This window comes from Mastigoproctus giganteus, chromosome 7 (assembly GCF_048544385.1).
Source record: "Mastigoproctus giganteus isolate SK-2022 chromosome 7, ASM4854438v1, whole genome shotgun sequence".
Classification (NCBI taxonomy): Eukaryota; Metazoa; Arthropoda; class Arachnida; order Uropygi; family Thelyphonidae; genus Mastigoproctus; species Mastigoproctus giganteus.
In genome coordinates, this window is record NC_143581.1 from 186,876,882 (window position 1) to 186,903,949 (window position 27,068).

At 37.3% G+C, this 27,068-nt stretch overlaps 2 protein-coding genes across 3 annotated transcripts; one reads left to right on the forward strand and one right to left on the reverse strand.

Moving 5' to 3' along the window:
- Positions 1 to 1,299: 1,299 nt before the first annotated feature.
- On the reverse strand, positions 1,300 to 17,163 carry LOC150083411 (uncharacterized). Of its 2 annotated transcripts, XM_090377254.1 has the most exons (7): positions 17,067 to 17,163; positions 11,308 to 11,537; positions 10,564 to 10,619; positions 9,369 to 9,473; positions 5,587 to 5,619; positions 2,735 to 2,776; positions 1,300 to 1,469 (listed from the first exon to the last, which is right to left on the reverse strand). In XM_090377254.1, exons 2-7 carry the CDS (start codon positions 11,414 to 11,416, stop codon positions 1,443 to 1,445), a joined length of 372 nt encoding a protein of 123 aa, XP_090233380.1. In that variant the 5' UTR covers positions 11,417 to 11,537; positions 17,067 to 17,163; the 3' UTR covers positions 1,300 to 1,442. The 2 variants fall into 2 exon arrangements, with proteins under 2 accessions (XP_090233380.1, XP_090233381.1); XM_090377255.1 differs by lacking the exon at positions 17,067 to 17,163 and having other exon boundaries at positions 11,308 to 11,663.
- Positions 17,164 to 17,307: 144 nt separating this feature from the next.
- Positions 17,308 to 26,747, forward strand: LOC150083412 (uncharacterized). Its single transcript, XM_090378499.1, has 6 exons — positions 17,308 to 17,461; positions 18,094 to 18,149; positions 21,794 to 21,901; positions 22,203 to 22,235; positions 25,130 to 25,171; positions 26,685 to 26,747. The coding sequence occupies exons 1-6, from the start codon at positions 17,350 to 17,352 to the stop codon at positions 26,745 to 26,747; spliced, it is 414 nt and encodes a 137-aa protein (XP_090234625.1). The 5' UTR covers positions 17,308 to 17,349.
- Positions 26,748 to 27,068: the final 321 nt, after the last annotated feature.

The window sequence follows — 27,068 nt, forward strand, 5'->3', positions numbered from 1 at the left end:
CGATTTCTTATTTTTACTAACGTGATTTGTAAACCATTTCTCAAACATCATTCAGAAATGTTTTATAAATACTTGAATGGTGTTTCAACACCATTAATTTAGCTTTCAGAAGGAGTTTTACTGATGATTAATCTGTTCCAGATTTATGGAATTATACTATAAATTAAACGAATATTATACTTTCTGTCTACTGTATAAGGCTTGGTTAAGATTTGTTTGAATCTAAATACTCGTATTTTGATATTTTCTCCAAATTTGTAGGAGACAACCTGTAACTTATGAAAATTTAGTTTTAAAATATCTAGAGTATTGTTAATCAGATATTCAAATATGTCTGCTGTTGTAGTAGGAGCATCAGCGACTAAGACTATATTGCTCTATATATACTGTCTGAAAATTGCACATGTTCTGTGGTCGATTTACTGTTTGTTGGAAGAAAAATCCGAGTTTCAGCTAGAAAAAGCCACGCTGCCCTCGCATGAGATCGACTAAATCAACCACATTGTGAAACAAAGACCCATAAAAATTCCTCGCGTCATTGACGAAATTCGAACCGAGGTCCCGAATTGAACCCGGTGTGGGGAGGACAGTGATTACATCAACTGTGCTACCCACGAAGGCCGAATATGTCTTTAAGTATGATTTATTTATTTACATACTGATCCCATTTTAGCCGTTTTCTACATTGTCTGGAAAAAGCCTGGGTTCCAATTTCGACTCGATAGGAGGAACTTTTATGAGTTTTTTTAGCCTGTGGTCGAGTTAGTGGGTCTCGTACGAGGATTGTACTGAACGGTTTTTGTAGGATTTTAGTAGGAAAGTAGGATTTGTCATTCATCAAAAACAAATTCGACCATAGAATTCAAGTAATTTACACTCACAATATACTGACACTTCGTGGCTTTAGTTACAATGACTCAAATTCAAATCAAAATAGCTCAATCATGATTTCCTTTTGAGGCAAGTCTTTTAAGCTCTACGAGGTTCCATTCCAATTGAGATACCCTCAAAATATATTAGTAATATTTAAAAATAGTTTTAAATTTCCGAATCTTTCCCGCGTTTGTGGCCAAATGGAGGCGACATCTGATTTAGAATCAAAAGATTCTTTGTTCGAACCTCATCGTTCACATTATTATGAGTTTATTGAATATGCACGTACGTGGCGAGATCAATAAATTAAGAACTGTTTGTGTTAGTAGTGTGAAGGTTTAATATTAACCATAAAGCAAGAAATTATCTCTTTTCTAGATCATATTTATTATTTTTTAAAAGATATTTACATTTCTTTTCTATACTCTGATTTAACTCTAACAGAAAACGAAGCCTGCTGTTGCAAGGGGATCGATAATTTAGTTCCAAGAAGTATCCATCGATAATTATATTCCAGGTTTATCCTTTTTCGGCTGTTATTTTTGCAGGTCTTCGGAAGACGAATCAGTTCATTTAAAAGCACTCATAATGCACTCCTGGAATTAAAAAAAAATAATAAATAAAATTTTTAATTTCCTTCTAAGTAAACAAATCAGAAAGTAAAGTCTTCAAATGTTTAATTTAAAAACTAGATGCGATCAAAGAAAGGAAACTTTGATAGATTTCAAAAATCAGAAACTGATTTGATTGACATCCTTTCAGATGTGACTGGGTGTACTAGAAATGGCCCATCGCAAGGACATACTCAAAAGGACAACAGATTGTTGGAACGGACTAGATGGAACACTTTACAGCAATCCCACCATGTAGTACCTTCAGATTTCTGTTTCTTCACTCATTGACACCTTATAAGAAAACGTTTCTTTAACAATAATGAGGTTATACCAGCCGTGCGACATTGATGTTGTCGGTGTCACGACATTCAAACAACACCAGGCTTTCGCAAATCTCATCAAACGTTGTGATAATGTTCCAATGTTCATGGTGACTATGCTAGTAAATAGATTACGTATGTAATTTTAGCTACATTTATTTTCTGGATCTATTAACTTTTTTTAAAATAAGACATTGAAGATCTTACTTTCCAATTTCCTTATTATAAAACTTGATAGTATGAATCAGAGCTGTAATACTCAATATGTTCTACGTTGATAATGATATAGTAAATTAATAAGAGGAGTTTACCTCAATATAGTACGTGGAACACTTCCGTATGATACCCTCCAGAAATTAAAACGGAAAAAACGAAAAAATCGACAACTTACCGGTACATTAAAGTAAAATATAAATAATTAAAGTAAATTATAAATAATTAAATAATCAATTTAACACAATTCAAAATCAATTCAAAACAATTAAAATTCAAATTAACGCAATTAAAAGAATCTAACGAAAATATTCAAAACGATTTCGTGAAAATCGTTTTGAATATTTTCGTTAGATTCTTTTAATTGCGTTAATTTGAATTTTAATTGTTTTGAATTGATTTTGAATTGTGTTAAATTGATTATTTAATTATTTATAATTTACTTTAATTATTTATATTTTACTTTAATGTACCGGTAAGTTGTCGATTTTTTCGTTTTTTCCGTTTTAATTTCTGGAGGGTATCATACGGAAGTGTTCCACGTACTATATTGAGGTAAACTCCTCTTATTAATTTACTATAACCTTATTATAAAACGTATATTAATAAAACAGTCTAAATAAAGCGATTTATTGCATATTTATATATTTGAATATTTAGAATTGTAATAAAAGAATATCGATGGATATAATCAAGTTTAAAAAGATAACTTACCTGCATCTCGTAAGGAGTGTAGAGGAGGTGATAATCATCAGTCTGAAAGAAATCCAGATTATGTCAATAATGTAGCATCACTTCTCAAATAACAAAAAATACATATTAGCATTAGTAGAGGCATACGATGCAAGAAAGCAAACTTATATATCATCAGCAAAAAAAATCCTAATTTCACACATCCATTCACTCTAAATGTTTGTCCACTTCTTCCTTGAATTTATTTAAGCTATTACAGACAGATCACAACGACAGATGGAACTTTGTTCCAGCAATTAATCACCCGCTGGCTAAAGGCAAATTTCCGCACATCTATTCTACAACTGTCTTTCCTCAATTAGAATGTATGCTCCCTCAGGTTCTTAATCTGTGCAAGAGGAAGAGTCCCATCAGCATTCAGCGTGCTCATCCCATTCAAGGCCTTATACACCTCAATCAGATCACCTTGCAGGTGCCTAGTCTCCAGCCGCTGCAATTTGCAGAATTTAAGCCTTTCTTGGTAAGATGACCCCTTCATTCCCCTCACCAATCTTGCTGTCCTTCACTGTACTCGTTCTAGGAAATTTACATCTTTACTAAAATGAAGTCTCCAGATTTGTCGCAGTACTCAAGGCGTGGCCTGACCATTGTCTTATAGAAAGGGATAATCACCTCCTTTACCCTACTGGAAAAATTCCTGTATATCATTGACAAGACCCCATGACCTGATCTGGCAGCCTGTCTGCACTACTGCATATGTCTGTTATAAATAAATAATTCTTTTATTATATGGACAAGAACTCTGCACTATGAGACGCTAGGGGTTTTATAAGATTATTATAGGGCAACATAAATATTAATTAGCACACATAGTAATCAAGAATTATGATAACAATTACAGCTAATTAATAATAATTAATTTACAAGATAGAGTAGAAAGAATTTTATCATTACGAACTCAGCAGCAATTCATCCTAATTCTTCCATCTAATTGTAATTACAGTTAGAATAATAATTTCAAATAATATCCGCAAAGAAAATAAAATATAAAATCACATTGATTATAAAATTGTCATTAACCTTGAATCTATTCCTTGCACTAGTTTTTCGGATGAGTCCAAATATCTGGTGTAAAACGACGGACGTCTTCGTGTGAGGCGCAAGCAACACGAGTCCATGGACTCATCACGCATGGTGCCCACTACCCAGGCAGGTGGCGGTAGTTGCTTAATATGAGCCAAGTTTTACTGGCAAGAACTAGGATTCCTTGTGCGAATGGACGAACGTTTCACTGGTGAGGTCTACTGGCAGCTCTTAGGAGACCACGTGCACCCTGCCATGTTGCATTTTTTTCTGGACAGAAACCGGTTCATCCAAGACGAGGATGGGCCGTGTCATCGGGCTGCACTGTACACGAGTGGTTCCAGAACCACAATGGAGGTATCAGCTATTTTGATTGGCCTCCAAATTCGCCTGACTTCAATCCAATTGAACACCTGTGGGATGTTTTGGAATAGGAAGTCAGGAGTATTGACAACCGTCATCTGTTCTGAAACTGTGGAAAGTCTTGTGGGCAGCTTGGCTGCAGATCCCTGCGGACGACTTCAGAAAATCAGAAACAATAGTGGTGCCCAGAACCGATCCTTTTCACCATATTTCCAGAATCCTACGCGTGCTCCCAACATTTTCCAGCTGATACAGTAACCTGTCAGGAGGGATGAGTATTTGCATAAACATTGTTTGCACATGCTGTGATCCTAACTATTTTGACTAGTGCGTTAGATAACTGTTATATCTTATAAAAATGCTATTCTTGCTATTCTTATAAAACATTTTACCTTTCATCTGTGCCGGATAAAACATCGCGCTGGTGGAGGCAAGCTCCAATCAGGGAAATCATTCTTAGTCTATGACCACTATATACACTGCCCTACCATTAATATCCGGACACCTGCCTTTAGACAAAAAAAAGAGCTTTTATTGTGTCATTTACTACTTTGTGCTGAAACATTTTATGACGGCCTTCAAATCTTCGCGGCATACTCTCAACCAGCTTTTTATAAATGTCAGGTGATATGTTCCTGCACTCGGCCTTTAACGCAGCAACCAGTTCGGCCTTGTTCTTTGGGCGATCTCGACGTCCACGTACCCGACTGTCCAATACGCCCGAAAGATGTTCGATAGGGTTCAGATCAGCACTCTGGGCTGGCTAATCCAACGTTTCCACACCCATGTCCTCAGACCACTCTGTTACGCCCGAGCAGTAGGACATGGCGCGTTGTCTTGCTTATACAGGTATGGGCCTTCCTCGAAGTTGTGCCATAATGTTGGAAGTGCATAATTGTCCAGGCCGCCCTGGTATTGCACAGCATTCATGGTTTTGTCGATAACGACTAATTGGCCCAAGCCAAATCATGAAAGGAACCCCATACCATGACACTGCCTCCACCAAACTTCATTGTTGGGAGGATACAATCAGGAAGGAACTTTTCCCCCTGGCATTCTGTCCATAGGACCGTTTTCGACTACTGAACAGTCCAAGATTCGCTCTCCCTACACCATGTTAATCGGCGTCTAGTATTTGTTGAGGTGATCAATTCTGTTGAACTGATGATTCTATTGAACGTGTCGTCTTGCATGCCCAGTTTTGAAATTGTCTGTTTGAAGCCCAGTGTGCATATTTCTAGCAGGTTTTGTGACGTGTTGCGTGCATACCATCTGTTTTCCCATCCATGGAGGGGTGTCCGGATATTGATGGTAGGGTAGTGTAGTTCCATATAAATGTATTATATTACTATCTGTTTTATCAACTGATGTGGTTATAATTTGTGATCACTCTTTACAACTTTAAGGACACATTTTTCAGTACTTACGCCTTTAAGCTTTTCCTCCATGCAGTTTTCGAACTATAACAAAAATAAAAATTATTAGAGTAATTTATAACTATTATTTCGAATTATTATTAAATATTTAATAATTAATATATAAATTATTAAATAAAGAGACCATAATATTTTTACAAGATTTTCGGATATATTTTAGAAGCTAATGGGAGAAATTTCATTATATTCATTGAATTTTATTATTTTGACAATTAATCTAAATATATATATCAACTTGATCATTTTCTTTGTTGCATCTCTTTTAACACTAACTTATTATTTGTTTAACAATAATACTTTTCTTTAATTTGTAAGAAAAGCCACGAAAAAAGAAAACATAAATTAAAATGTAAAAATACAGGCAGGAAAACGGGCGATTTTAAAAATTCAATAATTAAATTAAAAAATTGTATTTTCCAGATGAAAGTATATGCCATGTAAATGTACATATTATGCCGTTTATTTTTCGAAGATGATATCCTCGAGGTGACTTCCATCTCCATCTCCATCTCTAATCTCCTCCCATGACGAGGCGTACATCTCCAAAGGAATTTCAGCAATTTCTTCACGAATTCAGTATTTTTATGGACTTAAAACGCACACCTGTGTATTGAGTCCATAAAAATTCACGTGCTGACAGGTCTAGGAACCTTGGAGGCCAAGAAATGTCGCCATTTCCTGGAGACGATTTGCTTAGGAAAAAGCAGTCGTACAGCGTCCACTGGGACCCTGGCAGTATGAGACTTCGCACTATCTTGTTAAAACCAATTGGCCTCATTAACTTGAGGAAACCTAGTAGCGAGTTCACCAGTCAGAATTTCGATCATGTTTGCATAGCTGCCCGATATCACAATTCCATTCCAATATCATCTTCAAAAAAAACGGGCAGACAATACCGTAAGATGAAATTGCACACCACACTGCTACTCGGTTACTGTGCAATGGTTGCTGATGGCACTGGCCAGGGCTTTCTTCCGACCAATGACGAAAGTTTTGCTTGTTCACAAAACCATTTAGATGGAAGTGAGCTTCATTAGACATCCATTGACTCTGAATAAAATCTTCATCAGGATGTATTCGAGTTATTATTTCTTGACCAAATTTTTTGCTGGTAAGGAAATAGCGAGGTTTTAATTCTTGCAGTATCTGTACCGCATAAAGATGGAAATTTAATCCATAGTACCAATATTTGCCGTACACTCTTATGGATAAGTTCAACGACCGCATGCAGAAGTGCAGAACGATTTTGATTCCGCATGAGAGCGATCCTGACAGTTGCGATGCTTCCTGGTTTACCCGGGCTTCTTATTTCATCCAGAGGATTCTTTTTTGAGAGCAGAACCAGTTTCTTCAAAATTACATACCTATATTTCAATGGCATGAGCAGGCGGTACAGTATCTTGACGCTTAAGTTTAAAAGTGAACACGAAATAAATATCGAGCAGCCTCGTAACTGTCTATGGTTACTAAATGACACGACATGGACAAGAGTATGTCAGGTGACGCGCTCCTTACGACCACACCGGTACCCAGAAAACCGGTTTTTAAAATAGTTCTATATAATCAGTATCATACAAACTAAGTTCGGCAGAATCACATTGTTAATATTAAAGGAAACAGGAAAACTAATTACATCTTTAATAAATTAACTTTATTTTTAAAGAAATAATCTTGTTTAATTGCACAGTTGATACACTGGTGTGCAAAACTTAAGGACCAACACTATTTCTAAAGGTTACAACCACAAAATCTTCACTTAAGGTACTCTTTACTGATGAGAGTAGATTCAGTATCAGCAGCGATTCTGGACGTCAGCTAATCTGGCGAGAGGTTGGCACATGGCATCACCCCACAAACATCACTGAAAGCGATCGATATGACGGTCCAGGTGTTCTCGTCTGGGGAGGCGTTATCTTGGATGGACGTACACAACTCCAGATACTGGAAGGCAGTACTGTAATCGGTGCACACTACTGTACTGAGGTAATCCTTCCCCGTGTGCGTCTGTTCCGAGGTGCCATTGGCCCCGCGTTCGTGTTTATGGATGATAACGCCACACCCCATCGCACTGCAGCTGCAGTTATGCTTTTGGAAAGTGAGGACATTGTTCGTATGGATTGGCCTGCCCGTTTCCTTCGATCTAAACCCCATCGAACACATATGGGACGCTCTGGGGAGACGCCTACACCAGCCGAAGATTGCGCTGACAGAGGAATGGCCGATGTTACCGCAAGAACTTATCAGCAACATTGCTCTAAGTATGGACAGGCGGTGCAAAGCCTGCATCGACATTAGGGATGGTCATATCTCCTACTGAGGACCACCTCTTCCCTTTGTTCCATCTTTGGCAGTGATGCATCTGATCATGGCAACCAGTATTATGTTGCCATTTTTGAATAAAGTCCCTCTGTACCGCTTTGTTTCCGTTGTTGTTTCCTTCATCATTTCTGTACCTCACGAGGTTCCTTTGGTATGCTTTTCCCATATCCAGGCCACTTCTATGAGAAGCTACAGTTGAAAACTTGACTGGTCCTTAAATTTTGCACACCAGTGTGTCTTTCATGCATTCTTAACTACAGTACAAACGTTATCAAATGCAACAATGTTTGGTTACTTAATTTTTGGTTATAAACATTAAAGCTATCAGAGTTCTCTAATATGTTAAATGAATTTTGGAGTTCTTTCTTAGAAGGCAGTGAGTGTGATTTTTGATTTTCACTATGATCACCAATGACAGCGAAGGTCAAAAATCTTTCTCTGGGGCGGTTCTAATGGTTTCCCATCGCTTTCATTACCGATAAAACAAACCATCATTTTACTCGATGGCTGTTTGGTTATTGTAGAGTTTTAGGCGCATCAGCGACTTAGATCACATTGCGCCGTGTATATTATGTCTATAAATTGTGTGTGTTCTGTTGTCGATTGCTTCGTTTTTCTCCCAGAAAACCTGAGTTTTTGTGAGAAAACCATGCTACCCTCGCCTGAGACTGATTAAGTCAGCCACGTTGTGAAAAAGGTCCATAAAAATTTCAAGCTTTATTGACGGGATTCGAACTGCGGTTTTTTCCATCCTGTGTGGGGAAGACAGTAATTATACCAAGTGCGCTATCCACGAGGATCGCTTGATCATCAGCAGTAATTGTGGCATGCCGTAATGTAATATCATCATCCACCTTAGCAAAACTCTTTAAATTCTCAACAAAATCGATATGCTCCTTCAAAGTCTTCCGTTCCTCAATTTTACTAACTCATTCAATTGGACCATTTCAATGAGTCTTACTAAGGCTACTTTTCTTGACGCAGTTGATTATTACATTTGATATAATGCCGTCCTAAGCAATGATAATTATAAATAGAATCCAAGACATTCCACTCTGACCGTAAATTGCTCCTTCCTTTTATCTTGCAGATCAAGTACATTATCAGGCAGGCTTTATATAGCCAAAAGAGGTTATAAACCATGTTTTGATTCAGTTGCTGAATAAAAATGGTGGTATGAGAAGATATATTCTTCGGTTAATACATTTCAGCAGAACGTGCTGTATGTCTAGATTCTGTCCACTCTCTCAATATCCAATTCGGAAAAAATGAGCGATAAAATGGGCTCTTCACCTTCACAAAGGCCCTTCTTCGGAAGAATTTTACATTGTTTCTTTTTAGGCTGATTTGTGCAGTTTTAGTATTTGTAATAACATAACCATTATTCATCTACGCGCGCATTTATTCCTTGCAATAATGAAGCATATTATTGAAATGGTAAAACAGCTACATACCCAGCCTCTTGATGTTGTACTACAGATGTGATTTATATACGCCAGGAAGATATTTTCGGTCACAGACAGATTTTCGCTGATGCATTCTTGAGCTTTGGTTAGTAACTGAAATAAACAAAAAATAATAATAGTGAAAATAAATAAATAAACCTGAAAAACTGAAGTAAAATAATAGATAAGCAAAAAATAAGAGAAAGGTCTTTGTGCCAAAAATGGAACTTTCACTTTCGTGATATTACTTTTATTTTAGTAGTAAAGTTTAAGGACCATCAGCGACTAAGGTCATATTGCTCCTCCATGTATATTGTCTATAAATTTCTGGTTCTGTACTTGATTTTCTGTTTGCTGGACTAAAAACCTGAGTTTCCGGGATAAAAAAAACATGCTACCCTCAATATCTGAGATCGATTAACTCAGGCATGTGAAAAGGCCCATAAAAATTCCCCCGTCATCGACGTGACTCGAACTGAGGTCTTTTCCACCCGGTGTCGGGAGGATGGTGATTCTACCAACTGTTCTACCCACGAGGGCATTTTAGTTGGGCTATCCAGATTGTTTCCTACTAGTAAAAACCAGAAAATTGAGTAGACACAGGAAAAAAAATTTGATTTTTAAGGTACTTCATGTATTTATTTGAACAAACATCCATAAAAGATGCAGAAGATATTCTTCATCATTGGAAAGGCACGCACACCCGTTGGGCGAACACATATGTTCTCGACAACACTTAAATATATCTTGGGTAATGTCATTAACAGACTTGGTAATGTTGTCGTTTAATTTATGCTGGTACAGGGGTTAATTATGTAAACGTGACCTTTCAAAAATCCCCACAGGAAGTCAAGCGAAATGAAGTCAGATGACTTCGCACTACTCAATACAATGTTAACTTTAAACAATTCTCCACCCACACATACCTACACTGTGTGTGTGTGTGTGTGTGTGTGTGTGTGTGTGTGTGTGTGTGTGTGTGTGTGTGTGTGTGTGTGTGTGTGTGTGTGTGTGTGTGTGTGTGTGTGTGTGTGTGGAGAATTGTTTGTACCAGCATATCATAATTTCAGGTTCATATGACTATTCGTTCTGAGGTTATGGCAAATATTCTGGATGGCCTAACTAATGAATCGTCCTTTATTTATCGAAAGGCATGTCAGAATTTTACTCAAAGAAAATAGATTTGTACATAAATTATACTTACAGGTTCCCTAAGTAATTGAAAACATTGCGATACTGTGATTTTCTTCTTCTCAGAACCTGAAATAAGACAATAAATAATACAATTAAAAATAACAAACAACACAACGAATATGAAGCTTAATAATTTTCATTTTGAAGATACAAAGCGCGCCCTTTATTGACTTAAAAAAGATGGTGGAGAGCTATGCATGGACACGAATCATCCACTCAGTCTTGGCCATCGAACATGGATGATTTTAAGGAACGACTCACACAGATCTGGATATCAATAATCCGGTATCTGATGGACTCAATTCAGCACTTGTCTAAGCTCTGAGATCTTTCACTCTATGAAACAGAATGTTACCAGACACTAAAGGACGAATATGATGTAAACATAGTTCTGTTAATATATTTTTAAGTATATTAGAATTAAACTTACTTTATCGGTGTTTATTTTATTTTGACCGGCCAGAGTACAGAAAAGTGGATCTTATTTTAATATTAGTTTTTAAAATATATTGGGTCAGAAGTAGTCGTACAATGACTTTGCCATTTACAACGAATTTGGAAAGGGACTGTTTCAACTCGAGGCTTCGGGTATTGGAAATTAAACGACGTTTTTACCATGTACTAAGTTGGCCAATTTCAGACGAAGAAGAAGAGGGAGTTTAAGGTAAAAGTGTATATAAACAACATCTAAGATCTTTATATACACTTTTACGGAATATTGAAGTTGGATTGAAATAGTAAATTTGAAACTTACTGCATATAGGATTGGTAGCGTCTTGTTGTTCGGAGCCTTCTTCAGCATTCGCTCCTCGTGAGCAAACCGTTGACACAAGCACAATGGTAAACAATAATTTGAGTTTCATTTTCAATCGCAAGCTGTAACAGAGAAAGTCCCAAATGGATTGATCAGAAAGATTGTGGTGACTGGCGTCTTCAGTTGTTTCTATTTTCCATCGCACGTGGCTCGCTGATTTAAAGCTTTATCTAAAAATAAAAAAAAAGAAAAAGAAAAACCAACAACAAAATATTAAAAACCCAGTTACCCGAAAGTGGGTTTATTTATTTTTGTACTAACATGGACATAATGACTGGGAGATCAGCAAATGTGGCAAATACTTTATCTGCGTACATCATTAACAATTTAGTGAATTATGGGTAATTTTGCACCGGTGGTGTAACACTCCTTGCCGATCCGGAAATGAATTACATGTTGGCTGCTACGCAACACCCTCTTTAAGGAAATCCAGTAAGGATATTTCAATTAGCGAAAGGAAATGAAAATTCCCCTGTGGCAAAATGATTTAGCACTCATGTTGATAAAAGAACGCTTGGAGAATTTTATGGAGCCGCACCGGGGACTTTCCCAGTGAAAAAAAGGGGTTTTTTCCACTAAGAAAAACTTTCGGTTTCAGCAATGAAAATGTCGCTAACCATTTAACTTAGTGTTTATTAAAATATTTTTAAAGTTATCGTGTGTTGCTAACTATAGTTTTATATTGACTGAAAATATTCGTTTTCAGTAATATTTGATTTTCTTGCATTGCCTTCATAAGAAGTTTTATGTATTTTGCTCAGTATTCAATAATATACAATTGTGGGAGGGGGAGGATTTTTTTTGTTTCCGTTTTTTATCCATTTATTATCTTTCTTTGTCTTATTATACATTTAACTCAGGTTTTCTTAGGTGCCCTCACACCTAAAAGACCCCACTCTTTGCCACCTGACTGCTATGCTCTGCAAATATCACAGAAGATTCCCAAGCTCTTGAGGGTAATTTCCATTGATTCCCCTTAATCAGAGACCAGGACTCTCTCGCCTAATTGCGGGAGAGCAAGCTCTTAAAGAGGCAAGCAAGGCGTGTGTTGATTAGACTAACAGGACTCAAGTGAAAACAAAACATGAAATTTATTACATGCACATATACAAAATTATATACAATTGAATAAAATAAAACATACATTCTTAATATACAAAGTCGACTCAGTGATACCTTGCATAATCATTCTAATTACAGTTTCCATTCACTAGATAATCTGAGTTTACCATTATATGAAAACACCCGATTCATTCTTCTTGCTCTAATTAACTCCTAACACTTATACATTCGCTATACTCATTTCATTACTCCTGGATACAATTCCGTTTCTTATATTAACAATCAAATATACTACTTTCATCATTAGGCTCTGTGGTCTCACCACTCTGTTACAATATACTTGTAGACCAGTCTTAACTTTCCTAAAGTCTCTACTTGTCACTAGTCATTCAGATAAACCAACCATCTTCATCAATAAAACATTACATTCAGAGTTTCTCATACAACTTACTTGTCTATAACTTTAAAACATATTCAGAATCTTTCTTTGTAAGTTTTCTGCCCTTCCTAACACATTATATCTGTTATATCAATCTCATCTACTATTCATTCCTTAGTTTCCCTTCCATTATACACTAATCCCTTTTTAATATAATAAACTCTGTTAGTATTTATACTTCAGAGATAAATTTTCTTTCTCTTTACTTTCTAGTACTATATCCCCTTTTCATTAATTATTATACTATTTCACTAACAGTCCTTCTTGCTAACTTAGTGTACTTAATATATTGCTCACCTACTGCTACCTTTTTCTTTCCTTTCCAGGGAGGTTTCAGACTTCCATCTTAGGCTATCTTCTATGGCTCTCCTTCATTCGCTTTCTCTTGAATCTGCTTCAGATAAATTTCCAGAACTCTTGGCTGCATGGGTCTGGGGTCCCTTCTCCGTTTTGAATGCGCAACTCCTCCCTTACTAAAGATCATTCTGATGCATCTGCTCCAAGAAGTTGTTACCTTTCCTGGCACACTTAACTGTCTTTCATAACTCCTTTTCCTTATCATCCTTGCCCTTCCCGTTACTCCTACCATTAACTACTTTTTCCATTACAGTCTAGGCCCCTTTCTATCACTCCCTACATTTCTGCACTGCCCGACTTACTTTATTTTTCTCTCCTCCGACTTCCCCCCCCCCAAACTCCTTCTTTCCTGTTTTTCGAGAGAGGACTCCTTTCTTTCCTGCGCTCTCTCTTTTTGTTCCCTTGAACCCCATACCGCCCCTTTTTTCTGGCCCATCTCCGTTCGGGACTTCAACCAATCTTCCCCTTTCTATTTAAAATACGTTCCGTTTCATTCGCTAATATCATTTTCCCATGCTGTCCCTTTAGCGCGTGATTCAACCTCCTTTTTGAATATCTTTATTTTTCTTCCCAGGCAGTATGCCCCTTTGATGTCGACCGGCCACCCCCACAACCACTCACTTCAATTTCGCACTTTTCCTTCTAAAGCATCAGAAACCTTCCATCACAGACAGCCAGACGCCAGTCTTAATTTGAAACCGAAAATTTGAAGTGCACCTACTTCCTGTTTAGTCTGATGGTGTAACCGATCAAAGGAAACGCTTCGACTAATCCGGTCTCCCGTCCTATTGTTTGCTCCCGAGCAACCCTTTTCACAAATTGCCCCCGCTACCTATTCCTGCTGTCCCTGTTTGTTTTCGTGTATATTGGGAGCTGCAAGTTTATCCGTCTGCTACTAGTTCTTCTCATGCTTACCCCATCCCCTCATTAAATTTTCTCCTGATTTAATTTCACCTTGCGAAAAACCCGCTAACTTTATATAATTATAATTAACTTTATATAATTAAAACAGATCAGTCCATGTTGGACTGATCTGTTGCAACAGATCAGTCCAACATGGGTCAGTCAGTTGTAACAGATCAGTCCAACATGGATCGGTTGTAACACTTCAGTACAATTGGGGAATGTTGCCAGTTATACTGGTTAGAGATTTTTTATATTCGATTCAATGATAGTATCTTGTATGCGTGACAGTTGAATTCGTTATTTTTTTATATAGCGGTTGGCGTTTATCCAGCTGTCACAGGGGTTTAAAAGAAAAATTACTATGAATACTGTAGTGCGTGATGAACGCTCGACGTACGATCGTTGGAGAAACGTATCCGATCCTGAGTAGATAAAAAGAAACAGCGGAAAATAATCCATAGTGTGTGTGAATGGCGAGAGAAAAAGTTTTCTTATTTTAGAGAGAGAGACAGACACTCTTTTTGGTGTTTTATATCTTATATTACAAATATCAAATTTATACAGCTTTCAATTTCAATGAGGTCAACTTTTTGAAGATTAGTACTAATGATGGGGATGGTACAAGGAAACGTACGCTGCACCAGCCAAAAAAAAAAAAAAAGAAAGAAAGAGTAAAATAATTATAATTAAAAAAGAAAGAATAAAAAGAGTAAAATAATAATAATAATAATAATAGTAATAATAAATTTAAATAAAATAAATAATACAAAAAAAGGAAATGGACAATATAATGTCCAGCTATCCAGCTGATCTTCGAATTTCCCCAAACTGTCAGCCTCTACCACCCATGTAGGTAATTTATTCAGATAATTTATAACTCGCTGGCTAAAATAAAACTTCCTGCAGTCCAATCTAAACATCTCCCCCCGTAACTTGAAATGATGACCCCAAGTTCTAGAATCATTTATAACCGTGAAATTTTCATCCTCCTTCATTTTGCTTATGCCTCTCAGAGCCTTAAAAACCTCAATCAAGTCTCCTTTAAGCTGTCTAGTTTGCAAGCTCTGCAACCCCACATATCCCTATCTTTTCTCATATAGATGCCTTTTTTCCGAACTCACCAGGCGAGTTACCCGTCTTTGGACCCTTTCAAGAAGCTCGATGTCTTTGTTTTAGGTGCGGTTCCCATACTTGAACACAGTATTCCAAGTGTGGTCTAACAATAGGCTTGTATAATGGAATTATCACGTCCTTATCTCTACTAGCAAATGTTCGATAAATCATCGACGGGCCTTCCTTGAAACCTGTCTACAATGCTCGTTCTAAATTACCGGCATACCTTTTACCAATATGGCGCTTGACACATCGAAAATTTCCACGTGTTTAACGTGATGCATCCTGGGAATTAAAGTTACTATAAATAAATGACTATCTTCTGCTTGTATCACATAACCAACTGACGATGATAAGATCGAAAGTCTTACATTTAGGCTCATGGTTATTGACACTCCGTTCTAGTCCTTTTAATGCAGTTTCTTTTATAGACAACAAACCCTGGAGAAAAAGTAGTGCATTTCTTCTTCCTCAGGGCATGTTCTTATTTATTTTAATGTAGTTAATCCTTTACCTCCATTTTTTCTTTTTATGAATTTTAAACCTTAAACACGGATCTTAGAGGTAAGTACTGAAATAATAAGCTTTTGCTGGAAATTTGATGAATAAATCAACAGTACTTAAAGCTCTAGCTGCAAAATTATATAACTACTGACTTCAGTTCAACTCCACCAAGTGTATAAGTTATTTTGGAGTTACTTTTCTCCAGGTGTAAGATCTTGCGCTTTGCTGGATTAAAGCATAGCTGCCATTTTTCTGATCATCCCTAAAGTCTACCTAGGTCTCTCTGAAGAAGCTCTGCTTGGCAGTGATAAACTACTCTACAGATCTTTACGTCATCTGTAAATTTAGACATCACGCCCTCTATCTCTTCATCAATGTCATTTAAGAAAATCATAAACAACAGTTGTCCCAATATTGATCCCTGGGGAACACCACTTCTTATATCAACCCGATCTGAGGAATAACTATTTATTACAACCCTCTGCCTCCTTCCCTGAAGCCATCCTGCTGTCCGTGTAAGAATTTTTCCAATGATTCCAATATGTTCCAGCTTATAAAATAATTGCTCATGTGGAATGAGTCAAATGCTTTTGCTGAAATCCAAATAAACAACGTCGAAATTATTCCCAAAGTCCAGGTCATGAGTGACTCTGTCAAAATAGCTAACCAGATTAGTTAAACATGATTTTCCCTTTACAAAACGATGTTGCGTATCCTTTAGAATTCCATTTCTATCTAAATGATCCTGAGTTCCACCCTTGATGATTGCCTCAATGATTTTCCCTACTATTGAAGTTAGACTGGCCGGTCGTTAATTTAAAACGGCCGTTTTGTATTGGAGATACATTGGCACATTTCCAATCAAATGGAATTACGTGAAAAGGCCGTACCCACCGAGAATAAGCAATAATAGTCTTGTCCACTGAAGTGTCACTTATTCGAGGTAGTACAATATAAAGCAACTGGTTGTGAAGGTATTCACAATATGAGACATGATTAAAACGATGCATTTTGACCAATTTGGTAATTTACTTACGAAGAAACATGATGCAATTGCACTAACCTTTTCGTTCATTTTATTAATTAAGCCAAAAAGGGATCCGGACCTCGATGAGGTACAAGTTGACTAATACAAACTACGAAGAAAATTCGTTACAAAGTCTGTTATACAAATATAAAACCCCGTTATCTAAAATCCGCGGTTGGAGAGGGATCCTTGTACCGATGCCTCAGTTGCCTCTGAGGTTACCTTAAAAAAAGAAGAAAACTCAGCTTAACACATATCTCTCTCTCCTCCCTATCACATGCTCGAACTTACCTTCTTTGGTGTTTAATGTTTTAATTTAACAGATGCAGTGAGTGGACCAAACATTTTCAATTGTTCTCCAACCTCACGTTGCTTGGCATAACAAAAATAGTCCAGTTCAGTGATTCCATTGAAGTACGTACATATTGTGAAACGGTAATTAGTTCCGGTTGAGGTAGCATTTCCCCAACGTCACTCTGCTCACGTGGATATATGCAAGCGCTAAAAATGAGTTCTTCTTCCGTTTTTCCCATTCTTCGTCATCCCGACTAACCACACGTGTGTCGTAAGAGCCATGATTTTAAAATTCGCCTTTGCCGTAGTGTGGTGTGCCGCAGGTTGTACAGTCAGAGCAGAACCCACGGACAGCGATGATTTTGAAAGAAATAATCTGGTAGTAATATGCAGTAAGTTTTAGTTTCAGCCAACTGCTCTTTCAAAAATTTCTTTAATTTGTATCCATTATGCTAAAAAACAAAATCTTAAAATAACTTAACCGTCTGGTTAATTTATTTTAAGATTATTTTCAAATTATTAGCCCCAGATGGCACCATCTGGTTTCGATATTTCAAATAGCGTATTTAAAACTAAACAAAAGTTAGGGTAATTTAACTTGCAAGGGATGACTTAGCTACAGAATCCCATGCTTCATACACGAGTCCACCGAATAATAGAAACTGGATACATTGACATTTCGATGTATCCAATTTCTGTACTATAAAGTACTCTAAATGTCTCGCGAAAAGGAATGATTTTATTTCCATGTTTGGAAATTATTAATGGAACATCATCTCCTTCCCTACCACCCATTTACGGTCAGCTACCCTCAGCGAAACACCCAAAAAGTACCGAATTTTGAATACCGAATTTAGAACCATCTTATTGATTTTCAGAATATGAGCTACAAACAATTACAATTAGAATAGTTTTTCCTGATTGTAGGAGTTTACTTTATTTAGCATAATCAAGTAAGATCAAATGACGTAATTGTGTGGCGCTTGTAGTGAAAACTAAATGTGCAATCACGCTTTTTTTTCAGTGTCAGAAGAGAACAAAGCTAAAACAGTTGACTGCTTGAAATTAATGAAGGAACCCGTAAGTATTTATTTTCGGAGTAACATAACTTATATAAGAAATGAACTTTCATTTCGTGTTGACTAAGAATATTAGTATTAAGCAGTGGCCAAGGATACAAGAAAGCAAACTTATATGTCGTCAACCGAAAAAAAAAAAGCCTTCCAACAGATTGTTTGGTTCTTCCTGGAATTCATTAAACTATCCACATCCTCAACAACGGATGGAATTTTCAAATTGGACAGTAAATGGATGTTGACTGGTTGAGACACGTGTTCGAAATGCTTTGAAAGAGAGAGTGGGAATTATAGAAGCCAATTCAGTAGAACGGTGCCCACGGAAGTATGACAGGACGTCTATGAGACAGCGAGTGGAGAGACTGTTAGAGATGAATCATTAATTAACCTAACTGCTCTCTTCTGAATGGAATCTAGAACCCTGAGAGAGGTTCTGAGGGCACCACCAGAACCATGTGGGAACAATATTCCATGGCAGGGCGGATTTGCGATTTATACAGAGTGAGCAGCTGTTTGGAAGAAAAGTAACGTCGAGAGCGAAAGACAAAACCAAGTTTTTTAGATGCAGAGGAAGCAATATTTGTAATGTGCTGGTGCCAAGAGAGATCAGAAGTCAGGGTAATCCATAATGGAAATGTGTGATCTTGTCTAGAAATCTGAGTGAAATCGAATATAAGCAGAAGAATCCTTTTTGCGAGATATAAAATAGGACTGAGTTTCAGAAGGATTGAAATCAACTAAGTTGTGTTTGCCCCACTGGAGAATTACCTGGAGATCAGCATTTAGGGAATTCTCGACTACTATTTGGACAAAAAGCAAGTTTTCTGCTCTTAGCTCTTCAAAATCTAGTTTGCACTGATTTATAACTACTTTACACTTGTTGCAGGCTTTCGTGTAGGCAGAAAATGAACCTGGAGATCTGGATGCAAGACGATGCAACATTCTTATCTTGAACAGAATTAGCACATTTTTCTTTGAAAATCAGGGTTTAGATAAAGGACTAGATTTTAAGGTGGAGTGGGGATTAAAGGATTTCATCCTTACATGAATAATCTCACTGACATGATCTTAGCTAACGTTGGCATCAGAAGATTTGAAACAGTAACCCAAACAAGGAAAAGAAAAAAAGAAATCACGCAGATCATTCTATTTTGAATTCTTGTTATGTCAAACAACACGAGGTTGAGCATGGCCATGAGGGAAAGGCCCCATTGGAGAAGAGACCATCACCAAGTTGGAATTGTGAACATTAAAATCACCAAGGAAAATTGCCTCACTGTTAGGAAAGTCGGACTGGAGATAATCACGTTTCAAACAGAGGTAGTCAAAGGGTTCCAAGTGATTAGTGCAGTTAGGAAAACGATAGGGGCAACAAACGAATTTAACAGAATGTGATATAGAGATTTTAAGCCAGAGAAGATCGAAAAAAGGAGATTCCAAATTACTGTCTCTGACAGGGAATCTCAGAGCGGACATATGCACAAGTACCACCTTTGAAGCGAAAGGAATTATACAGCGAATAATTTGGACAACTGAGATGAGCAGTAGTTGAATCAACCGATAACTGAGATTCTGTCAGAAAAAGTACATGGGGTTTGGCAGACTAAGTGGAAATGGACATCGTTGAGATTAGAACTGAGACCACGTATATTTGAGAAATGCACTAGGAAGTGTTTGGGAGGTTTAGACCTTTTCGCAGATAAGTTAGTTCTGCTAGTTGGACTATTCATGATGTATTCAATAGTAAGAAAAGGTGGGAGAACATGTATGAAGTAATGAAGTTTTTGGATATGGTGTACACACGGCAAGTATATACACAGATACTTGACGTAACGGACCTCAACAATGCATCCGTCGCACACATACTATTTGGACTCCCTCCGTTCACTATCAGAGCAGAAGCAGTGAGATTATACACTAATTGATCCGGAAGCCTCCTGGAGAGATACCAATAGGCTCGGTCCTATGGACTATCTTGCGGCCGGTCTGCGAACACTATTTTCGAACTGTACCCTCGAAATATAAGGACGATTGGATTTCGTCATTATGTCTATCATAACCTCAATAGACATCAATCATACTGCATGACGAAAGAGGTAGGCGGGTTGCCGGATCTTTGCTCTGTACACTAAATATGGGTTCAACTGCTTCAAGCCTCCAAGAAGCAAAGTGGTGGTATTACACCGGTTGATGAGAGTAATCTACCACCTTGCATTGCCTGGTGATATAGATGAGGGCAATCCTCCGTGTAGTGCTGACACCACTCCTCGACCACTGCATACGTTGGTTCGCATCTCCAATATATACCTCCACATACAGGTCACCTTCAGTATACTAGGTGACATATTTCAGGACTTGTACATGAATTATACCCAGAGTTACTGACAGCAGAGGATTAGGTGGCACAGAACGACTGAACTTCTCCGAAATTTGGTCCATTTGACATGAGTGTCACCTGAATATCACTTCCATCAGCGTTTTAGACTCCCAGGTATTAAGTCTAGCTTGTCATCCCCGAGAGAATGCGTGTGACAACCGCAAGTGCGAAGTATTTCAGGTGAGGACAAATTGTGTCCTTCTTGGCAGCTTAGTCGGTACAATATATCATCTTCTGGCACTCGTTTGGAGACGTTTGGACGGACTCGATTTTCCTTGACAATTGCAGGAATTGATAAAGTCATCTTCAACTGAGGATGTAGTTCACTGATCCCAGACGGATTGTTGTTCCCTATTTTTCGTCCTGCACAACATGGAGAGAGGTTCAGTTTACGGCTTTACACTCATAACATACTTCCTGTAGTGAGCGCACGCTTGGGGCCATTGTATACATAGGTTTTATATGCTGTATTTTAGGTACGCGGCTACCGAAGAGGGCGCTCGCAGTTAGCACAATGGTTAAAATCAACGTCTTTCTACAATATCATCCTCTGCCACTCGTTTGGAGACGTCTGGACTCGATTTTCCTTGACAATTGGAGGAATTGCTAACGTCATCTTCCACTGAGGATGTAGTTCACTGATACCAGACGGATTGTTGTTGTTCCCTCTTTGTTATTTTCAGTTTTTCGTCCCGCACAACATGGAGAGGCCTGGGTTTGAATATTTTCAATGACGCGAGGATCTTATACGGGTTTTTTTTCACACCTTGGCTCTGTTAGTCGGTCTCGGGCAGGGTAGTGCAATTTTTTCTCTTGGAAACTCCGGTTATTTTTGTCCAGCAAAACAGTTAAACTGATTGGAGAATAGACGCAATTTACATCCAGGTTACACTTGGTTTGTAAACTGAGTGTAATCTGGATTACACTTGGCGTGTACGAATTACCGCTCGGAAATCAATAACTCAAAATGTACCTGTGGGTTCCTTTGCTTTTTGAGAAAGGTTAAAAAGCACTTTAACGGGGCACACTCATGAGGTTAATATACAAACAAATAGCGAGCAGCAATAGATTTTACACATATTAGAAGTTTTACCATTTCTATTAAGGAAATGAGTTTGAACATCTGACTTGTCTGCTCTTTGATTATCAGATCAAATCCTGAAATAAAAATTTCTGGATTTAAATTTTTACTGTAACTTTCAATGAATAATTGTATTTAAAAATTATAAATGTTTAATGTACTGCATTCTTAAGTGGTTTATTATTTGTAGGTGAAATCAAAAGCTGAAGAATGCATTACAGAAAATCTTCCTGCTTCTGGAGAAATCTTCGCCACTTATGTGTTCCATATGTGTAAAAACTACACTTTGGCACCTTGGGTTTGTGTTAATTTCCCTTAATAACTATTAACTTTCATAAAATGCAAATGATGAAATAAATAATTAATTAAATATATAAAATCTAATTAAAAACACATAATAAATACTGCATTCATAAGAGTCTCCTCTCCCTCTTCTGTAATGTAAGGAATTCCTCTCCAGATATAAATTTAGTTTATAAATACTGATAATTTCGAGGTGGAGATGACAATAGTAGTAAACATTTTGTCAAAATGGAGAAGAATAAACAGTAAATTAAACTGGCAAAATCTGACATTTCTATTCCTGTATTCTTTTACAGGGCCCCGAGTGCACAGAAGAAAAACTGAAAGGGGTAAGTAACAATGCAATTGCATCCTTCCTTGAAGTTTCAAAGTGTCTTTTGATTGCGTTAAAAATTGTATTAAACATTTCTGTGGATTGCTGAATGTTCAAATGATTAAAATCTTTTGTGAGCATCTCACAGAATGCCCTCATGAAACTCTATTTTTATGGTATCCATCTGTTGTTACAAAACATTCCAGAGATGGCCAAATGAGTTGTTATTTGACATTTATGTATTATATAGCTGGATTCAGCTGTGGGCCGGAAGTGGCAATTTCACCATATCATTCTTCTCAAACGACCATTGAACCGATCGTGATTTGTGGCACAGACTGTTGTCCCTTGGATACATATACAGAGTATTAGTAGGATGCTAATCCCAAAAGTGTTGGAAATGCCAGGAGCAACTACTTGGATTTTTCCGAACCAGAATATCGCCAATGGATTGACACGGACGGAATCCATTTTGACGATCATTGATTAGATGGAGGGTTTCTAGAAAGATTGGAGTTGACAGTATGTGGATTTTTCCATATCTTTGGAAAGAATGGATGTAAGAGCAATGGTCCGATAATTGACAGGAAGGAAGTGGCTAGATGTGAGAAAATTTCCACACAGAAAGAAACCCAGTGGAAAACTTTATATTTTCCACTGGTGTTGTAAAGAAGCGACAGAAAAGGAAGAGCAATCTGAAGGGCATAGGTTTCAGAACAAGTGGGGAAACGCCATTAAGACCTCAAAAAGTTTCTTAGCTTCAAGACTGTTCAGAATTCTTCGAACATCTTTTATTTCGGAAGACCACAGGAGGCATTGAATGGAGTGTTCTAGGTATGGTAGGAAATGATTTACCGAGATCTTTGATAAGCACAGGGTTAGAAGAAAAGTAGGACGATACTAAGTCAGTATTATATTTAGCTGAGGATGAAACAGAACCAGGTTGTAATAGAGGTGGCAGCATAGATGGATAGAGGTGGTCAGAAGTTGAGACCAATAGCTTTGGGAAGAGACCAGAACGCTCGATGTGCGCACGAAACTAGTTTTCTGTCTTTACCGTGTTAAAAATGAAGTCTGGATTGATTAATAACTGTTTTACAGGTGTTGCGGTCTTTGATATAGGGCAGAAAATTAAGCTTGAGATGTGGATACAAGCAATTTTCAATATGCTATCTCATCTTGAACCTTAGCACGTTTATTGGAAAACAAGCGTTTAGATAAGGGAAGAGATTTTAAGGAGGAATGTGGAATCAAAGATTTCAGTCCTACAAGAATAATTTCACTGACCCCATCGGAGAAAACATCAGGATTACAAGACTTAAAACAACATTGTAATCAAGGAAAAGAAGATTAAAAATCACGCAGATCATCCCATTGCGCATTCCTGTAATGGCAAAAAACACGAGACTGAAAATAATCATGAGAATCTTCAATGGAGAAGAGACTGTCACCAAATTGTAATCCAAAGTTCCTAGAGGACCACTTACGTTGATCGTGTAATCTGAAGAGTTCTTGATTAGAAAAAGATTAAGAGTGTTAAGTTTGTGATTAGGATTGTCTGCTATTTGTGTAATTAAATGCACAAGTTATGTAAGATCATCAAAAGTCACAAAAGTCTCATTCTGGTGAGTAGCACTGTGCGTATATCTATCGTCGTCTTCACACCAGGTAGAAAAGGCCTGTATTCGAATCCTGTCAATGATGCGAAGAATTTTTAAGGGCCTTTTTCACAATGTGGCTGAATTAGTGGGTCTCAGGAGACGATTGCATTATTTTTCTCCTTGACATTCAGGTTTTTCGTCTAGCAAACAGTCAAATGGATCATAGAACATACAAAAAAATTACAGACATAATATACTGTACATGGCGCATTGTGGTCTGAGTAAATGAAGCACCTAAAACCCTACAACAACTAGAACACAGCAACAGTTTTAGTATTTCGACTAAATGGATCTCTGTAACTTAAAAAAAATAAATGAAATATAATTGAAAATATTTAAAAATCGACAAATAACTAAAATATAAATTGTAAAAAATTAAATAAAATAATATATTAATTTAATATGCATTTCTAATTTATTGAAATTTATTTTGTAATTTATTGAAAATGATTTATCCTATCATTTTTATCAGATAAATCAATGAATAGCATTAAAGGGATGCTTTGCTTACATCAAGTAGTTTATATGTGTTTGTAACTAAATTAATACATATAATGTTCTTAACAATTACAACTTACCCATATGTCTCAAAGTTCCCGGAGTGGTTTCGCAAGAAGAATATAAGATATGAATTATTGCCATTAGGTTCCTTCGACGTAGTCGCTCCCCTCCCTGCATTTACACATCATCTGGAAACATAATGTGGAATACCTGCCATCAGTTCTTTCATGGTCCTTTGACTGGCTGTAATCTGCACTTTTGATTGCTCATTTCAACATCGAGAACAAAACGGTGGGGTTAGATGACAGAACCCTAATAACGTTTATTGACCTAAATTGTTGCATACGTAGCTGCATGTGGTGGAATGCACAGAAGCAACCACTCCTGATGTCTACAACTCTGGACTTCTGCCATCTTCTAACATCAGAGTAATGAGATGGTTGTTCGTAACAAGTTTGTCTCTTGGCTGGATCCAGAAAAATTTAACGTTCGTTCGTTTGCTAGTCCAGTTTTATACTCGCTGTAATGAGGTGAAGCTCTCAGGTACAAAAGAATATATCTCCCCGCACCTCAGCTGCAAGAATGAAGTGGTCTTGAGTGGAGGATGAAAAAAGTTCAGTTTACTCTCCAGTTGAAGGTTCTTCATTAAAAGTAGTCCAGGAACTTTTAAGGCAGGAATTGTATTCTAGATTTCTAGATTCATTGCAGGGAATGTTGTTACTAATATACATGCGTTTCTCTGTTTCAGACTGCTCACCAACATTTGGTTCATGAACAACACGAAGTTCAAGTAAGTTGAGTTAGTTTCGTTTTTTGAAGTTTTTTGCATAGTAAAAAATAAACAATGTGAGGAGCGATTATTAAACAAAGCTTAAATTTAACCTATTTATTCTATAATAATTATTAGAATCACATACGTCTCGGACTGAAGGACTCCATGTGCTTAACAACTATACTTGTTTCCAAAACGATCCCTATTTTCCCATAAATTTCAAACATACCAAAAGTGAATCATTACCTAACCAGGTCATGATGCTTTTCTCACATATTTAGTCATAGCTCATTTAATAGTGAACCAACTGGTCACATCAAGTTGTCGATGTGTTAAGAATGTGTTAAAGAAACTGCTCTGGACATTTGCACTAAAGAGCCATTGAAAGGCTGGAAGCTGATCATTGTCTAACACATATAGCCATATAGCTAACACTGAGCCATCTGGCACATCAACCGAGTGTTCATCGTGCCGTTATCCACAGTTTTAAGGCTCAGAGACTGGATCCAGAAAAGGTGGTACTATTAAACACAAGTTGACAACGCCATCTCAACTATGCCCCGACTGCATGGCTGCCACAGGAAAGTTTGTGTCTGCACCTATCGTACGAAGGAAGTTGCGCGGAGGTGGTCTTTAACCAGAGTTTAAGGTCACCTTATGCAGGTTCAATAGGTGACAATTCATCTTACAGGATGATAATGCTCATCCACATCAAGGCAGACTATGATCTGGAAATGAACACCGTTATCCATATGGCGCGATCTTTCAACCATAATCCTAAACAAAATGTTCAAGACGCTCTTGGGAAACATTTTGCTAACCTTCTGGGCTTCTTGACATCTTTAACGTTATGAAGCTTCACTGTAAGTTCTGTATTTCAGTGTTGGGGGGAGGAATCCCTGTGTCCCTATTGATCAGAAATTGACATTCAGTTCACGACTTTAGTCTTGAACAGTATTCCTTTCTTCATGATTTTTGCATGTACATTCATTATCATTTTACTATTAATTGTCATTTTTTGTTTGCCAATCTATAATACTAATTAAAGTTCATTTAGAGTATTTGCTAAGTTGCAGTCGAATAGCCTTCTTTGGTAGCACACCAGCCGGAAAAAACCTGAGTTTGAATTCCGTCAATGACGCAAGGAATTGGAATTTTTATGGGCCTTTATTAACGTGGCCAAGTTAGTCGGCCTCAGGCGAGGATAGCATTGTTTTCTCTCCAGGAAACTCGGGTTTTTCGCCCAGCAAACAGCAAATCGACCCACAGAGCACACGCAATTTAGAGATAATATATACGGTGCAATATGGATTAACTTGCTGATGCGCCTAAAATCCTACACCAACCAACCAACCAGCAGTCGAATATTTCCAGGGATTTCTTTCGACATGCTCTTTTTCGTGACTTGCTTAAGTTTTGGAAACAGTATGGTTGTGATATACGATACACTTATGTTCAACAGCTCACAGTTTTAGCATTGATGGCGCTACTGATTATTTTAATATAATTGACTCCATATTCTTTCTTACAGGACTGTATAGAAACACTGATGCGTGAACAAAGGGAGTTAATTCGCAGACAGAGGCAAGAATAGGGACTGAATACACATGAGTTTACTGAAGAAGCAGAAGAAGGGGTTTTTATTTCTTTTTAATGTATTTTGCATGTTTTTCACATTTTTGTTTCATTAATAAAGACACAAACTAGTTTCACTTGAATTCCATATAGAGCAGTCTGACTTTATCTTTGAGTCTGGTGTACATAAAATGTCTTGAACCATTTTTTATTTGCTACTCAATTTTCATAAAATAGCATACATCACATAACTCGAATGCTAAGATTTCTGAGAAAGACTCACAATTAATTCTATTGCTTGCTGCTGAGACATCATCCTCTTTTGGAACTTGGGAATTAC

What these genes read in the sequence shown, in the direction of transcription:
- LOC150083411 (XM_090377254.1), bottom strand. Translation starts at nt 11,416, where the DNA reads ATGAAACTCAAATTATTGTTTACCATTGTGCTTGTGTCAACGGTTTGC. An exon ending in TGGAGGAAAAGCTTAAAGGC is followed by an intron (nt 2,777 to 5,586) that starts GTAAGTACTGAA and finishes GATTTCTTTCAG; the next exon opens with ACTGATGATTATCACCTCCT. An exon ending in ACACTCCTTACGAGATGCAG is followed by an intron (nt 1,470 to 2,734) that starts GTAAGTTATCTT and finishes TTTTAATTCCAG; the next exon opens with GAGTGCATTATGAGTGCTTT.
- LOC150083412 (XM_090378499.1), top strand. Translation starts at nt 17,350, where the DNA reads ATGATTTTAAAATTCGCCTTTGCCGTAGTGTGGTGTGCCGCAGGTTGT. An exon ending in TGAAATTAATGAAGGAACCC is followed by an intron (nt 18,150 to 21,793) that starts GTAAGTATTTAT and finishes TATTATTTGTAG; the next exon opens with GTGAAATCAAAAGCTGAAGA. An exon ending in CAGAAGAAAAACTGAAAGGG is followed by an intron (nt 22,236 to 25,129) that starts GTAAGTAACAAT and finishes TCTCTGTTTCAG; the next exon opens with ACTGCTCACCAACATTTGGT.